At 41.2% G+C, this 17,214-nt stretch overlaps 2 protein-coding genes and 1 pseudogene across 2 annotated transcripts in view; all 3 read right to left on the reverse strand.

Annotated features, from left to right (window-relative positions):
- ZNF615 (zinc finger protein 615) overlaps positions 1-1,531 on the reverse strand; it is a 39,725-nt gene extending 38,194 nt beyond the window's left edge. The window contains exon 1 of the mRNA XM_032388928.1: positions 1,223-1,531. The gene's annotated coding sequence lies outside the window, so the exon portion shown is untranslated. The remainder of the gene's footprint in view (positions 1-1,222) is intronic.
- Positions 1,532-5,472: 3,941 nt separating this feature from the next.
- The window catches only part of LOC116622220 (zinc finger protein 615-like), a 67,959-nt gene continuing 56,217 nt past the window's right edge, over positions 5,473-17,214 (reverse strand). The window contains 2 exon segments of the mRNA XM_032388482.1: positions 5,473-7,069; positions 7,071-7,884. Of these exon segments, the coding sequence (XP_032244373.1) occupies positions 6,883-7,069; positions 7,071-7,884 (1,001 nt within the window). The 3' untranslated portion in view covers positions 5,473-6,882.
- LOC116622523 lies at positions 14,635-14,747 on the reverse strand (annotated as a pseudogene).

The following is a 17,214-nucleotide window of genomic DNA, read 5'->3' on the forward strand; positions in this document are numbered from 1 at the left end:
GGACCCTGGGATCATGACCTGAGCCAAAGGCAGACGCTTAACGACTGAGCCACCCAGGCGCCCTGCAGCAAGGAGATATTTAAAGTTAATTGGTTTTTTATATTATAGAAAATTATAAGGAAAAGAGACTCAGAAAGGAATAACAGGCTTACAACTGAGATAAAAATAAAGTCTACATTGGAGATGAAAGGCAGGGGAACAAATCCATGAGTAAATGCATAATCATAAAATGTCCCCAAAATGATACCTAAACATTTCAAACATTTCACCTTTATATAAATATATGCAAACACTGAATACGACTCCACTCACAATACCACAGGTTCATACATTAAAATAATCTGTAAATGTTTATTACATGAAATAAGGTAAGAGAGAAAATCATAGTACCATTTACACAATTTATCTGAATTATCAATATTAAGCACATAATATAAAAGCCTCAAACTAAAATGTAATAAAATTTTGACAAGGATTATCCCTTGGGAACGGAATTTACAGTGACAAGAGATGTTATTTTCCTTGTGTCAGTCGGAGTCTGAAAAGAAATATCCAAGAGGAATGTGCAGGAATCTTTCAGGACAAAGGATAAAAGGCTGCATCTTAAATATGAAACTGCTATTAGAGACGCTGGATCATTCACCCCGCCAAAAACTTTGATTTCTTAAAGTTCGAGAGTAAGGGGTGATGTCGGATGCCAAGGAGGGTTTAAGAACTAGAGCTGAAGACTTGGGGCGACAGGGCAGAAGGGGGACGCAAACGCACGTCGCGTCTGTGGCCGCCGCCGGGGACTGGGCTCAGCACGCCCCGGCCAAGCCCCGGGCCTCCAGGCGCGGCCCACACTCGCACCAGCGCCCCGGACGCTCGCGGCAGCGCCCCCGTGAGCCCCCAGAGACCCCTGCACGTGAACCCCGAAACAGCTCATCTTTGAGCCCCGAACAAAATCCGCACCGCATGCAGCCTTCTCCACAGCCACAACCCTGCGGCTGGCAATCTCTGAGCCCCAGAGAGTAAGCGGCCCCCAAACGTGCCCTGGGCACCAGATCGCTGTTCTCCAGAGATCTTTAACCACGAGCCCGAGGGCACCTCCCGACTGAGGCCGGGGCACCAACAAGCGCACACCCTGACACGGAAGAACGTCCACCCACGCTCTCCTCCCGCTGGAATCCCAGCCGCATCACCCAAGGCGGACGCCGACCCACAAACACACCCAGACGCTGACCTGATTTTCGCCACACACCACCGCGACCGGTCGGCGCCTGAACTTACTTCGCTAAACTTCGCCCGCGTCCCTCAGCACCCCAGGACGGTGGCCAACAAGGGTCTGAGGCATTTCTAGAGAAAAGGCAACTGGATCCCGGTTTTTCCGCCGCGGCAACATGGCCGCGCCCTGGCCGTGCCCCACGGGGGCGGCCATCTTGGATCACGGTCGTACGGCGAGCCGAGGGGCCTCTTCTGCGCCCGCGAGCAGGGGCGGCTGGGAAAGTGGAAGGGCCGGTCGGTCCGACGGAAACGCACAGGTGTCTCCAGGCTGAAGCTTAAACCAGGCAAAAACGACGCGGCGGAAATCCCTTTCAGCTAGCCGACTGGAAAAGTAAAAATTAGACGGCTCAGTTGGCACGACCCTGTTAACAGGAAGTGGAGGTATTTGTCCATCACAAAACACGCTTGGGAAAAGGCGAACCCACCTACAGAAGCTTCCTCCACCGAGTTTCTAGCAAAAATGGGCTTGAAGCGACTTTTGGACAGAGAACGACGTGCGCAGAAGCTCTGAGGGCACAGGATGGTGGTCACTCACTAGGAAATAAAAGCGCCGGAACGCGCCAATTAGGCTTGGGGGCGAGTAATAGGGGAAAAGGCCACAGAAAGTCAGAAAAGGTTAGTGCCCAGGGCGAAGGGCGGAACCGAGGACGCAGGCGGAGCTTTCCCTGGGGCCAGAGAGAAGACAGGCTTTGAGGACCAAAGGCCAGAAATAGGGAAGAATGGAGGGAAAGGCGTATGCATGTGAAAGAGAAATTGCCAACTCTTTTCCAGTCAGTATACCAACCCATTCCACCATCAATACGAGATCCACTCTCCACATCCTATTATAAAAGGAATAAGAAAAAGACTAACGTAATTTTTTAAATAGCTCAATAAGCCACTTATTTTTAAAAATTGCAAATACTCGACTTTTAAAGTGCATCTAATATTCAAATAAATGCAAAGTCAACATGAAGCAAAAATATTTTAAGCCTTAAGATTCATAAAGATTGAACGATGACTAACATTCAGAGTGGCGAGGCCATGGGATAAAGGCACTCGATTATGCGAAGTCTTGTTTTTCTCATCTGCATAGGTAAATTAAGTGTTGTCCACCACATACAGCTTTGAGTGAACTGAGATGTTACTACCTTGCTTATCATAGTTGCAAGTTTAAAATGCACACCACATTTAATATTAGATCTTTGATGTGTTTTTAGGGAGGCAGGATTCAGACTAGAGCATATAACTCAGTAAAATCCTGCAATTATCCAATTTAAACTTTTCATCTCTTTGAGCCAGCAATTAATTTCAAGAATTGATTCAGTAGAAATTTATTTTTTTGAGACCATGTGCAAGGGTAATTATGGCATCAATTTTGACAATTTTAAAGAAATAAACACTCTTGTGCTTGTTACATAAATGTACTACTCTTGGGTCTCTCTCTCTATATATTTTTTGAAGATTTTATTTATTCATTTGTCAGGGAGAGACACAGCGAGAGAGGGAACACAAGCAGGGGGAGTGGGAGAGGGAGAAGCAGGCTTCCCACTGAGCAGGGAGCCTGACACGGGGCTCAATCCCAGGACCCTGGGATCATGATCTGAGCCGAAGGCAGACGCTTAACCACTGAGCCACCCAGGAGACCCCTATGTTCACTTTTGGATAGCATCCCTTCCTAGTGACGCTGACCAACGTGTCCAATAGGACAAATAACAAACAGGATAGAACTAGACTTGCTCAGTAAGGTATGGTCTATCTGTCTCTTGGAGCTCTTCTAACACATTAGAATAGAGCCCAGGCTAGCCTCTTGCAGCATGAGAGCCTGTGAAAGACCCCATCAATTCCAGTGGAGGCTTAGAGGTGTAGCCATCTAGTTCACGCAGCCTCTGTCCAGACAGCCCCACCAGACATCCAACCCTACACCCACACAGCATAATTAGTAAATGTTTATCTTTAGACATTAACTTTTAGGAAAGTAATTTTGTAATGCAAAGGTAACTAATACCAATATGAATGTACACCAGTAGGTGATCTGTTAAATAAATAATAAATGAACATGCATACAGACATAAAAAGAATGAAGGACACTAAATTTGGTGCAGCCACTATGGAAAACAGCGTGACATTTCCTCAAAAAATTAAAAATAAAACCACCATATGATCCACTAATTCTACTTGAACTTATCCAAAGGAAATGAAATCACTGTCTTAAAAAGACAGTTGTTCTCCCATGCTCATTGCAGCATTATTTACAATAGCCATGGCATCGAAACCAAAGTGTCCTCCTATACAAAATGGATAAAGAAAATGTACACACAATTGAATATTATTCAGCCATAAAAAAGAAAATCCTGCTATTTATGACTCATGAATAGACCCTGAGGGTACTATGCTAAGTGAAATAAGTCAGAGAAAGACAAATACTGTATGATCTCACTTATATGTGGAATCTAAAAGAAAAAAAAAAACTAAACTGAGAGAAAAATTGGTGGTTGTGACAGGCAGGGTTGGGGGTGGGGTGTGGATGGAATACCTTAAGATGGTCAAAATGTACAAACTTCCAGTTATAAGATAAATAAATCTAATAGTAATAATGCTGTGTTGAACGTCATTGGCCATTAGGGAAATGCAAGTTAAGCTCAAGATTGTTTACTACTATATACCTAAGAGAATAGTTAATGTAAAATATAGTGACAATACCAACTGCTGGGGAGGATGGAGAGCAACTAAATCTCTCCTATGTTGCTAGTGGAATGGCTAAAAGAAATACACAGTTGACCCTTGAGCAACATGGGTTTGAACTGCATGAGTTCACTTATATGTGGATTTTTTTTTACACTGTAGTAGTGTAAATATATTTTCTCTTCCTTATGATTTTGTGAGGCTTTACAATTTTTTAAAACTCCAGTATAATTAACATATAGTATATTAATTTCACGTGTACAATATAGTGAGTCAATAATTCTATAAATTACTTAGTGCCAATCACTTTAAGTGTACTCCTAATCCCCCTTTTTCCCACCCATTCCCCCACCCACCTCCCCTCTGGTAACCACCAGATCATTCTCTATATAAAGAGTCTGGGGGGACGCCTGGGTGGCTCAGTTGGTTGGGTGACTGCCTTCAGCTCGGGTCACGATCCTGGAGCCCCGGGATGGAGTCCTGCATCGGGCTCCCTGCTCAGCAGGGAGTCTGCTTCTCCCTCTGACCCTCCCCACTCTCGTGCTCTCTCATTCTCGCTCTCTCAAATAAATAAATAAAATAAAATCTTTAAAAAAAAAAGTCTAGTTTGTCTTTTTTCTTTGTTCATGTTTCTTAAATTCCACATATGAGTGAAATCATATGGTATTTGTCTTCCTCAGAAGTCTTATTTTTTTTTTAAAGATTCATTTATTTGAGAGAGAGCAAGCAAGCAGAGGGAGGGGCAGAGAGAGAGAATTTTTCAAGCAGACCTGGCACTGAGCTCAGATCCTGACGCGGGGCTCAATCCCACAACCCATGAGATCATGACCTAAGCCAAAACTGAGAGTCAGACGCTTAACTGACTTAGCCACCCGGGCGCCCCAGAAGTCTGATTTTCTTTTCCCTAGCTTACTTTAAGAATATAGTATATAACACATAATCGACTGTTTATGTTATTGGTAAGGCTTCCAGGCAACAGCAGGCTATTGGTAGTTAAGTTATACGTGGATTCTCAACTGCCTGGGCGTCAGTACCCCTAACCCCCATGTTCTTCAAGTGTCAAATGCACTGAATACCAAGTGCTAGAGAGGATACAGAACAATATTTCATACACTGCTGGTGAGAATGTAAAAGAGCACAGCCATGATGGAAGAGAGTAGTTTCTTATAAGGCTAAATACAACTTACCATACATCCCAACAATCATACACCTGAATATTTATTGTAGAGAAATGAAAATTTATGTTCACACAAAACCCCGTATGCAGATTTCATACCATCTTTACAAAAGTTGAAATGAGGAAATCTCTTCCAAGAATGAAGGGATAAACAAACTGGTCATCCAGTATGTGTATTACTCACTAATAAAAATAACCATCCATTAACTCACATAAGTCTTCAGAGCAATTTGCCAAATGACAAAAACATGAAAAGCTTACACACTTCCTACTAATAAAAAATTATAAATTTGTATATAGTCAATAATATAACTTTTATGGAAAAAAATAGAAAATTATATAAATAAATACAACCTATATATAAAATATATAAAATCCAGTTGTAAAAATGATTTTTGTAACATTCACAAAATTATACAATTATACTGATGGAAAACAGGTAAGTGGTTGCGAGAGGTAGGTTTGGATAAAGGGAATGAGCATAAAAAGGTATAATGAGGAAATCTGTGTTGATTACAGTCTTACATGATGGTTGTGGTAGTGGTTACATGAATCTATATATGTAATAAAACTTCTTAGAATTACAACATAAAAAAAAAACAAAACATGAAAATCTAATGAAATCCAAATAAGGTTAAGGGCTTAGCTAACAGTATACTACCAATGTCATTTTCCTGGATTCAGTAAGATGTGGCTTACATAAATGTTTTTACTGGGAGGCATTAGGTAAAGGATACTAGGGAAGTCTCTGGACTATTTTGCAATTTCTTCTAAGTTAAAATGATTTCAAATTAAACATTTTATAAAAATAACTCGGAAGGTGGTTTTATAAAATATTTGGTCATATTTATAAACTAGTTAAGCAAGTACAAATACTTGTTATTTTATAAATTTAAAACATTCAGTTTCCTTTTAAACTACTTTAGTATGCTAAATTTACAATTAAGTTTAGAGCCAAAGAAAGGTAAAAAATCAATAATACAGAGTAGTCCTAGAATACTCCATAGAACACTCTGCACGGTGTATAACAATAAATATTAATCAGTGATGAGGAAAGCAGACTATACTTTTTAAAACTAAGGAATTACTGACAAGGCCACTAGAAAAGGGTTTCAAAGTATCATCTGAAAATGTACATCAGGTGAATTATCTGATGTATATTGAGGTCAGACTTGTAACATTTAAAAGCACTCTGACATTTACCACTTTCACAGGACTTCATTCCTTCATAAGTTCTCTGATATTTGACTACAGGTGCTCTACATTTAGTATGTTCATGAAGTTTTCATTTCTATATGATTTCCTGACAAAACGAGGCAGAATGTGTCACTGATATCCTGCCATATATATATATATATATATATATATATCGTCCTCTTAAAGTTTTTCTCCACTGTGGACTCTGACCCTCACTGAGGTCTTCTTTCTGGGTAAAAGCTTTCCCATGGTCATCATAAATTTTTTTAAAAATCATATTTCTATGAACAATAAGCTCACTGATGATTTATGATGATCCCTGATAATAAAGTCTACCTTCCCCCTGAAGGCCTTTCTAGTCTCTGCATTCACAGAATTTATCTCCGTATACACTTTTCAGAATATAATGAAGCTAGAAAGTTTTGCTCAAGGCATTTCCACATTGAATGTATCAGAGTTTTCCCAACATGTTTTCACTGACAGAAAATATGAGGTAAGGATCACTGAAGGCACTACAACACATTCACTGTAGCCACCAGATTTACCTCCTAGACAAGTTTTTAATCTCCGCAGGACACACATCAACAGCCAGCAGTACCATGATTACATTCCAATCTGCTGGGAACACTGATGTTTAATGAAGTCTCAGTTGCCACAGAAGGCATTTCCACGGTCATCACATTCATAGGGCTTCTGTTCTGCAGGAGTTCACTAATAAGTAATGAGCTGCGACTCTGTGTTAAAGGAATTTACAACTTGACTGAATCTACCCATTTCTCTTGTGTGCATTTTCTTATGTTTAACAAGGTTTGACAAGTGGGAGAAGGCTTTCTCACAATCGCTGCATCCATATGGTCTCTCGCCCGTATGAGTTCTTTGATGGACATTGAGTACTGACTTTGTGGTGAAGGCTTTTCCACATTCATTGCACTCATAGGGTTTCTCTCCCGTGTGAATTCTCTGATGGGTAATGAGACCATATTTGTGAGAATAGGATTTTCCACACTCAGTACACACAAAGGGAGTCTTTCCTGTATGACATCTCTCATGTTGTATGAGGCATATCTTCTGGCTGAAGGCTTTACCACACTCATTGCATTCATAGGGTTTCTCTCCTGTGTGAGTCCGCTGATGTATAATGAGGGTGCGCTTTGTGGTGAAGCCTTTTCCACATTCATTACATAAGTAAGATTTCTCTCCTGTGTGAGTTCGCTGATGTATAATGAGGGTGCGCTTTGTGGTGAAGCCTTTTCCACATTCACTGCACATGTAAGATTTTTCCCCAGTATGAGATCGCTGATGTACGATGAGATTACTCTTCACTGTGAAGCCTTTTCCACACTCACTACATATATAGGGTTTCTCTCCAGTATGAGTTCGCTGATGTACAACAAGATAGCGCTTCATGGTGAAGCCTTTTCCGCATTCAGTGCATATATAGGGTTTCTCCCCTGTATGAGTTCGCTGATGCACGATGAGATTGCTCTTCACAGTGAAGCCTTTTCCACAGTCACTGCACACATAAGGTTTCTCTCCACTATGAGTTCGCTGATGTGCAATCAGATAGCGCTTCATGGTGAAGCCTTTTCCACACTCACTGCATGTGTAGGATTTCTCTGCTGTTTGGGTTTGCTGAGGCAGAGTGAGACTGCTCTTCACACCAGAGCCTTTTCTGTATTCACTGGTTACACAGACTTTGTCTTGTGTATGAGCTTTCTGATGTTTAGCGAACACGACATTTCTGGAGAAGGAATTCCCACATGGATCACACTCATGGGGTTTCTCACCTCTATGACTGCTCTCATGGTAAATAAGCCGAGGCTTCCTGATGCAGGTTTTCTCACCTTCGATGCATGTGTGGGGCTTCTCTATTTTGTGAGTCCTCTGATACTTAAAGTCTTGGAATTTAGTGCTGATATATTTTGCGCTTTCAGGGAATTCAATTCCAGAATACAAATGTTCATGATTACCATGCAGAAAAGATTTTTCTTCTCCATTAAACTCAACAGCCTTCTTTGTTTCATATCTTCTCTTCTCGTTAACTAAACTCAAACTTGATTTCAAAGCTTTTCTACATAAATCAAACACATGATTTTGCGTTATGGCAAAATGTATTTTGCTCAAATGAACAGCATTTCTAAATGTACTCTGTTCCCCGTATTGTTGTGTGCTCTTCAGAAATCTGTGGTTTTGAGAGTGCTCTTGCAGATGACTATCAAGCTTCCCGAATCCTAGGAAAAAAAGGGAACAACAAATTCTCTCACAAGGATGGTATGGGATAAAAGTGTTTTAAAGATGATGTGGTGGGGGTGGCTCTTTATTGTTTTGACTATATAATTTTAAAAGAAAATTATAAAGATCTAAAATGAAATAAATATCAGATCCAAGAAGAGGTAAGGAGCATATTTAGAGCTAAATACGCACAAAAGAAAAAGAGTTCTTATCTGGGGAAAGGAATATGGGGAGGAGCTGATTAGGTATCCTCAGACACCCTCACAGCTGTGACACCTTCTCTTAAAGACTAGAATAAAACTTCTTCAGCCACTCCCCTTGCTGGTACTCACTCACCCAGATGGGTTCTATTCTGTATTTCATCCTCTGTTATCCATGGTTCATCTCTGTGTTCCAACTTGGACAATGCATCTGGTTTGGTAGCCTGACACCCTGTTCATGAGAAATGACAAAAGACTTAGATGCAGTGATTTGGGGTATAGTAAGTTGAGATGGGAAAATATTACATTTTAGAGACAAAGCGATTTCTCACATGCAAAGTAGTTAAAAGTTCTCTTTCAGGATAGAAAAGATTATACCCCTTTGTTTAGGGCCAAGATAGGGGACTCTTCGGAAGACCACAGTGATTGCAAAGCTTTGATCGAGTGATAGAGGAAAAGCCAGTCACTGAGCACCTCTAAGTGACATAGAAAGCTGTCCTCACCCACTGACACCAGGTTGCTATAGTTCTCCAACATCACGTCCCGGTACAGGTCCTTCTGAGCGGGGTCCAGGAGCTGCCACTCCTCCCAGGTAAAGTCCACAGCCACATCCTCCAGTGTCAGCAATTCCTGTAATAACACGGTCCTATTTAATATGATGTGAATTACTTTTGTTAATATGGAAGAAGCATGAGGGAGGCTGTTCTAATCACCATATAGCCTCATCTATATATACTTTTTTTTTTTTTCTTTTTAAAGATTTTATTTATTTGACAGAGAGGTTGAGGGAGAAAGCACAAGAAGGGGGAGCGGCAGGCAGAGGGAGAGAGAGAAGCAGGCCTCCTGCCAAGCAGGGAGCCCGATGTGGGGCTCCATCCCAGGACCCTGGGATCATGACCCAAGCCGAAGGCAGACACTCAACCAACTGAGCCCCCCCCAGGTACCCCTATATATACTTTTCTTATACACATTTTAGTAGAAATGAGGAGCCTAGGTGGCTCCGTCGGTGACTTCCATCTTGCTAACAGAATCTGTCCTTTCATGACTTTGATGAAACAAGTGGCATGTAGGGAAGGCCCATGTGGCAAGGAACTAATAAATAAGAATCTTACATGAGCAGACAGGTAGGAACTGAGGATCTCACTTGATCAGCCCTTCTGGAAATGAATCCTGCCAACAACCCAGTAAGTGAGCTTAGAAGTGCATCCTTCCCCACCCGAGCCTCCAGATCAGATGCCACCCTGGCTTACACCTTGCTTACAGGCTCATGAGTGACTGTGAAACAAAGTACCCAGCAGCGATATGACAAAAAACAAATATTTGGCTTTTGGCCCCAGTTCCTACTACAAGGAACTCCTAAAATGCTTAGGATCTCCACAGTGATGAGTGTGTTTTGTGTGCTAATGAGATGACTGGTAACCCAAGCCCTCACACAGCTGCGGGATGGGGGCTGGTCACCAAGAAACAAACTACATGATTACAGGGTTGGAACTTAGTCCCACCTCCTGAGTTCAATCACCAATGTTCAATGATTTAATCAATCATGCCTAAGCAATGAAACCTCCATAAAGCCCCCAAAACCACAGGTTCAGCAAACTTCCAAGTTGGTGAGCACATCATGCTGCTGGAAGGGTGGCACACCCCCATACTCTGTCCTGAGAAAGGGACCGTAGAAACCATGATTTAGAGCCCGTCAGTACAGGAGACCAAGACTTGAGATTGGAATCCCAAGTGGGGGCTTTCTGGCAGGTCTGCACTCTTAAATCTGTGTAATCTGATGCTAACTGCAGGTAGTCAGTGTCAGAGAGTCCAATGTCAATCTGGAGAGGTGGTGTTGAAAGAGATCACATATTTGGTGTCAGGAGGAAAAAACCTCGTTTGATATCAAAAGTATTGTGAGTAAAAACAACACAGACTAGGTAAGCCATGCTTGCTTGCCCGCCTGGAAGGAGTCTCCAGGTAACACACTGTCGGAATTGGCTACAAATCAGAGGTTCCCACAATCTTCTCCTTGGATTCAACAACCTTCTCCTTGGATTCAGTCATTTGCTAGAACAGCTCAAAGAACTCAGAGAAACACTTACTTACATTTACTGGTTTATTATATAGTAAAGGACATTATAAAGGATACAAATGAACCAGATGAAGACGTACCTCGTGCAAGGTCTGGAAGGTCCTGAACCCACAAGCTTCTGTCCCTGTGGAGTTGGGGTATGCTACACCCTCCAAGCATGTAGATGTGTTCACCAATCCAGAAACTCTCCGAACCCTGTACTTTCGGGATTTTATGGGGACTTCATTTCATGGACATGATCTAATAATCGATTACTAATTCATTATCCAGTCCTTCTCCCCACTCTGGAGGATGGGGGCAGGGCTGCAAGTTCCAAGCTTCTAATCATGACTTGATCTTTCTAGAGACCAGCCCCCACAGAAGACATCCAGGAGCCCACACCAAGAGTCACCTAATTAGAACAAAAGACGGTCCTGTCACCCAGAAAATTCCAAGGGATTTAAGGAGCTCTGTGACAGACACTCCTATCACCAAGGAAATTATAAGAGTTTTAGAAAACTCTGTGTCAGGAACCAGGGTAAAAGACTAAATATTAGCAGGAACCAGGGTAAAAGACTATATATTAGGCAGATATATATATATGTTATTATGCCACAACACCAACAGATAATGAATATAAGACATAAGCTTTTAAAGAAAGAACTTATGGAAGAATAGAAGAAAATATGGAATGTTTATGGCACAAGTAAAAAGCATAAAGAAAAGGCTAACAAATTTTAATTTGAATCAAAAATAAAACTTTTGCATGGAAAAAGATATTAAGAAAAGCTAACAGACAAGATTCTAGAAAAATAACTGCAACATATAAAAGATCAATATATCACAAGATAAACAATTACAAATCAGTAAGACAAAAAATAATTTTTAAAATGAGCCAAGAATGAAGACCACATATCACAGAAGAAATAATCCAAAAAAGCAACAAAGGGACAAGAATCTGAACCTCACAAGTGATTGGGAAAATGCAAAATAAAATAAGGCAAAAGAATATTGGTTCATACAGACCGTGGAAAATATGCAATTTGATAACATAATAACAAGTGTTGGCAAGCTGAGGAGCACTGGATGTTCTTACATAACGCTGTCTATCAACCAGGCACTCTTCTAGATGCTTTGTCTAGATTAATTCATTTTATTTTATTTTTTTTTTTTATTTTAAAGATTTTATTTATTTATTTGAGAGAGAGAATGAGAGAGAGAGAGCATGAGAGGGGGGAGGGTCAGAGGGAGAAGCAGACTCCCCGCTGAGCAGGGAGCCCGATGCAGGACTCGATCCCAGGACTCCAGGATCATGACCTGAGCCGCATTTTAGACCCCACCTTATGATGTAAGTGCCATTGTCATTACCCCATTCTACACGTGAGAAAAGGGGTGTGATGGCTAACTGAAGAATGCAGTCACATGGCTGGCAACTGGCTGCAAAACCTACACTTTTAAACATGATGCCACACTGACCATGAGTCAGAACATTAAAATGTGAAATGACCACACCCCATAGCTGATTTCTCTGTAGCTACTCTGAACAAACACTGATACAACTTTACAAAAAGCCATTAACAAGGCAGTTCATTCTCATGGTTTGTAATAACAAAAATATCTAAATATTCATCAATAAGTGAATTATTTAATTATTACTCACACAACATCTGAAGTTCATCGTGTCAGGTGAAAAAGAAGAAAGTTGGCTTATAGGTACCAACAGGAAGAGAATGCCAACACACTTAAGAGAGTTTGGAGGATGTACATGAAAATAACTGTGGCTCACTCTGGAGAGGTGATTCATACATGAGTGTAAGGGTCAAGGAGTATTAAGCTGCTATCAACGAAGTCTGTACTATTTCACACTAACTCTATTAAATTCAGAGTGAACCTCTGAACATATGTGTTACTGTGTTATTTATCATTTCAAAAATCAAATATTTTGTTCCCATCAAACTCCAAAGATTTTTATTTGTTTTTTGAGTATGACTATGAACTCATGGACTTTTTTTCTTTTTTTTTTAAAGAGAGAGTGTGCGTGTGCTCGAGCCAAGGGCGGGGGAGGGTAGAAGGAGAGGGAGAGAGAGGATGTTAAGCAGGCTCCACACTCAGCACAGAGCCTGACTCAGGGCTCAATCTCACGATCCTGAGATCATGACCTCGGCCAAAATCAAGAGTTGGATGCTTAACCGACTGAGCCACCCAGGCGCCCCGAACTCATGGACTTTTCCATAGCTGCATAGCTACTATGCTTCAGTCCAGTGCAGTCATCTTTCTTTTAGATGCTCAACTGGTACTAGGCCTGTGGTACTTCAACTAATAGCAAGCCCCTTATAGTTATGTGTTGTTTGGAGTATTGTTCCATTCATATAAAACATGATAGATATATACATTTAGGTATGTAAATGCACAAACAGATACATATAAGAAGTATGCACTACCAGGTATTTGTTAATGCTACACCAGGGGATTAAGAGGCACTCTCTTACCATGAGTCACCTGTGTACATAAAAGAAAAAAGGTAAAAACAAAATAAAATAAAAACACAAATAGGAAGGTAATTTAAACACAAGGAAAAATACCCCACTTTCTGAGATGGAGTGAAAGTTTTAAATCAAACCCCATGGATGCCAACAACCCAAACCCTTAATAGAGAAAAACACTTTCTCAACTACTACTACTGCCAAATCTGTACTCAAACGCCACTTCAACTACCTGTTCATGGAGGACCATTTGAAAGTCATGCAATCTTCATTTTCCTACGCCATTTCAGTGGTTTTATTCCAGACTGCCATAAAGTTGGGTCCCTGGATCACCAGACTATGGTGCCCTGAAGAACTGTACCCACTGACCTCTGCTTGACATATTCCCAGAGGAGGCCCTCTGTAAGAGACAGCTATAGAAATCTGCTTTCCCACTTACCAGAAGGCTGCAGGTGAGAATACACCTCACTGATGCCCTCCAAGAAAATCCACCAAAGAAATTTCAGGAGACCTAAGTGGCATAAACTACTGAATCCCCCAAGAAACTGGTCTGCCTTCCCCAGAGTCCGTGCACATCACATAGCTTTTCATGTCTCTTTGGTTATGATGTTTGTTAGAGATATCAGACTCAAAGTGACAGCTACCGAAACCCACAGGATGCACCAGTCACACGCTGTGTTCCAATATTAATCCTTCAGGATGACCCCTCTGAGTAATATATTCCTGATTTCACTTTGCTCTGCTTTTGAATTTAGAATCTAAGTTAATTTCTCCCCAGAATGCAATTATCCCCAGAATCCAATTATACTAAAAGGTTGAACTGATTTTTCTCAGGTCACCACAAATCTGTCAGAAAACATAGGAAAAACGTAACAAACAAAAATCACCTGGGCCTTGATCATTTTCTTCTGTGCTCACAAAACAGTAACATGGATTCTGTCTTTCATCTCTTCTGCATCTGCCACAAAGTTCTTAGAGTCAGAAAGCTTGGTGTCTGCTTGAAGTTGTCCCTAGAAATAATGATATCCAAGTCCAAGTACCTTTTTTTTCTTCCTTCATTCCTTCACTTGATCACTCTTGCTCTTGGGGACCTGGGACCTGTGGGCTGAAGAGCAAACTGACTTTGAGTGTACTTTTCCTCTGGGCCTAGGTGTTATCACTGCTGCTATGCACTTACCTTAGAGGACCTCAATATTTCCAACTGTTCCGAGGCTTTCACACTCTAGGGCAGTAAAGCAGGGTTCTAAATGAGTGAAAGGTATCCCTTTCCTCTGTGAAGTAGAAGTGGCATGGGTATTAAAGGGGAGGTGGGAAAGCAAAGGCAGCAGAGCATGATGCCTCAGAGGCAGGTGGATTATCAAGCACATCCATTCACGACATATGGGAGGTTCCAAAGATTTGGACATTGTGTCTTTAATTAGCAATAATCGCGCCTCGGATAAACCTCATCGGCTACGATACTGCCACTGCGCAAAGCTTGGACACTGTGTCTTTAAAAAGCATGTGTGGGGTGCCTGGGTGGCTCAGTCGTTAAGCGTCTCCCTTCGGCTCAGGTCATGATCCCAGGGTCCTGGGATCGAGCCCCGCATCGGGCTCCCTGCTCAGCGGGAAGCCTGCTTCTCCCTCTCCCACTCCCCCTGCTCGTGTTCCCTCTCTCGCTGTGTCTCTCTCTGTCAGATAAATAAATAAAATCTTAAAAAATAAAATAAAATAAAAAGCATGTATGCTCATGCACTGCTTTGGAAGTCTTTATATGTTCCATGGGTACACACACTTCAGTGTGAAGACTAATGTACCAAGCAAATCATAAGGACTGTCTTATTGACTTGATGCACTAAATGATTAACCTTGCCCAACAGAGGTTTGGCTTTTGCCCTTAGTTTCTAAGAGGAAACTTCTAAGTTCTTGGAATATCCTGCCTGATAAAAGTGTCTCTGCTCACCTGGGAGGCTTGGGCCATGCAAGGCAGTCTATTCTAATAAAGTGATTTATGGTGAAGGGCCTTGGACCACGTGGTATCAGCCAGGCCTCTGGAGGGGCTGGAGGAGACTAAGGTCAGCCATACAGGCAGTCAGTCATGTCTGTGTTCATTAACTCCAATAAAAACTCTGGCGCCAAGGCTTATATGAGTTTTCTCTGGTTGGCAATAATGATAGAAAAGGTATACAAATGAGGAAGCTATAAATTATAAATCTATATACACCTAATGGCAGAATCACAAAATACAAACAAAAACTGAATTAAAGAGAGAAATAGAAAATTTAACAACAATAGGTGAAAGTTTCAAAATCCCACTGTCAATAATTAAAAAAAAAAAAGAAAAAAGAAAAGAAAACCAGCAGAGATACTTAGGACTTCAACACCATAATCAACTGACAGTTATTTGATGCCACACTCAACAGGAACAAAATATACATTTTCTTCAAAGGTACATGAAACATTCTCCAGGAAAGACCATAATTTAAGATAGAAAACAAATGTCAACAAATTTAAAATATATTTTCCAGCCACAACAGAATTGAATTAGATATCTGCTTCAGAATGAAATTCAGGAAATACACAAATATTTGGAAATTAATTAGCACATTTCTGAGTAACCATGGATTAAAAATAAATATTACTTAGATGAAATGGACAAATGCCTGGAAAGAGACAAATAACAAAACTGACAGAAGAACAGTTCCAAAAAACCCAAATAGACATATAAGAAGAAACTGAATTAGTAATTAAAAACTGTCTCACAGGGGCGCCCGGGTAGCTCAGTTGGTTAAGCGATCAGGTCTTGATCTCAGGGTCAGGAGATCAAGACCCACTTTGCGCTCCGTGCTGGGCATGGAGGCTACTTAAGAAACAAAAACAAAACAAAAGTCTCACAAAGAAAAGCTTAGGCCCAGATGTATTTCTTCTATGATGTCACTATCACCAAAATACCAAAGCCAAAGGCATCACAGAAGAAGAAAATTACAGACCAATCTCTTTCATGAATATAGGTGAAAAATTGCTAACATATTACCAAAACAATAAGCGAAATAAGTCAATCAGAGAAAGACAAATACAGTATGATTTCACCCATATGTGGAATTTAAGAAAACAAAACGGATGAACACATGGGGGGGGCACCTGGGTGGCTCAGTTGTTAAGCGTCTGCCTTCGGCTCAGCTCATGATCCTGGGGTCCTGGGATTGAGCCCCGCAACGGGCTCCCTGCTTGGCGGGAAGCCTGCTTCTCCCTCTCCCACTCCCCCTGCTTGTGTTCCCTCTCTCACTGTCTCTGTCAAATAAATAAATAAAATCTTAAAAAAAAAAAACAACACATGAGAGGGGAAAAAAAAGAGGGTAACAAATCATGAGAGACTCAACTACAGAGAACAGAGTTGATGGAGAGAGGTGGGTGAGGGATGGGACAGATAGGTGATGGGTATCAAGGAGGGCACTTGTTATGAGCACTGGGTGTTATATGTAAAGGATGAATCATTGAACTCTACTCCTGAAACCAATATTGAACTGTATGTCAACAAACTAGAATTTAAAGGGAAAAAAACACGTATTAGCAAAACAAATCTAGGATAACATAAAAAAATCTAGGATTACAGACAGTGACTAAGGGGGATTTAGCCCAGGAATGCCAATTTGGTTGGCTGGGTGCTCAGCTGGTTAAGCGTCCAACTCTTAATTTCAGCTCAGGTTGTGATCTCAGGGTTGTGAGATCAAGTCCTGCATGGGGCTCCATGCTGGGTGTGGAGCCCGCTTAAGAGTCTCCTTCTCCCTCTCCCTTTGTCCCTCCCCCACCCCTCGCACACGTGGGTGCTCTCTCTCAAAAAAAAAAGATAATAAATTTCAATGTAACAGCTAGAAATATAAACTATCTCAAGAGAATGAGAAGACAAGCTACAGACTAGATAAAATATTTGCAAAAGACATACATGATAAACATCCAAAATACACA

This window comes from Phoca vitulina, unplaced genomic scaffold, assembly GCF_004348235.1.
Source record: "Phoca vitulina isolate PV1807 unplaced genomic scaffold, GSC_HSeal_1.0 scaffold52, whole genome shotgun sequence".
Taxonomy (NCBI): domain Eukaryota; kingdom Metazoa; phylum Chordata; class Mammalia; order Carnivora; family Phocidae; genus Phoca; species Phoca vitulina.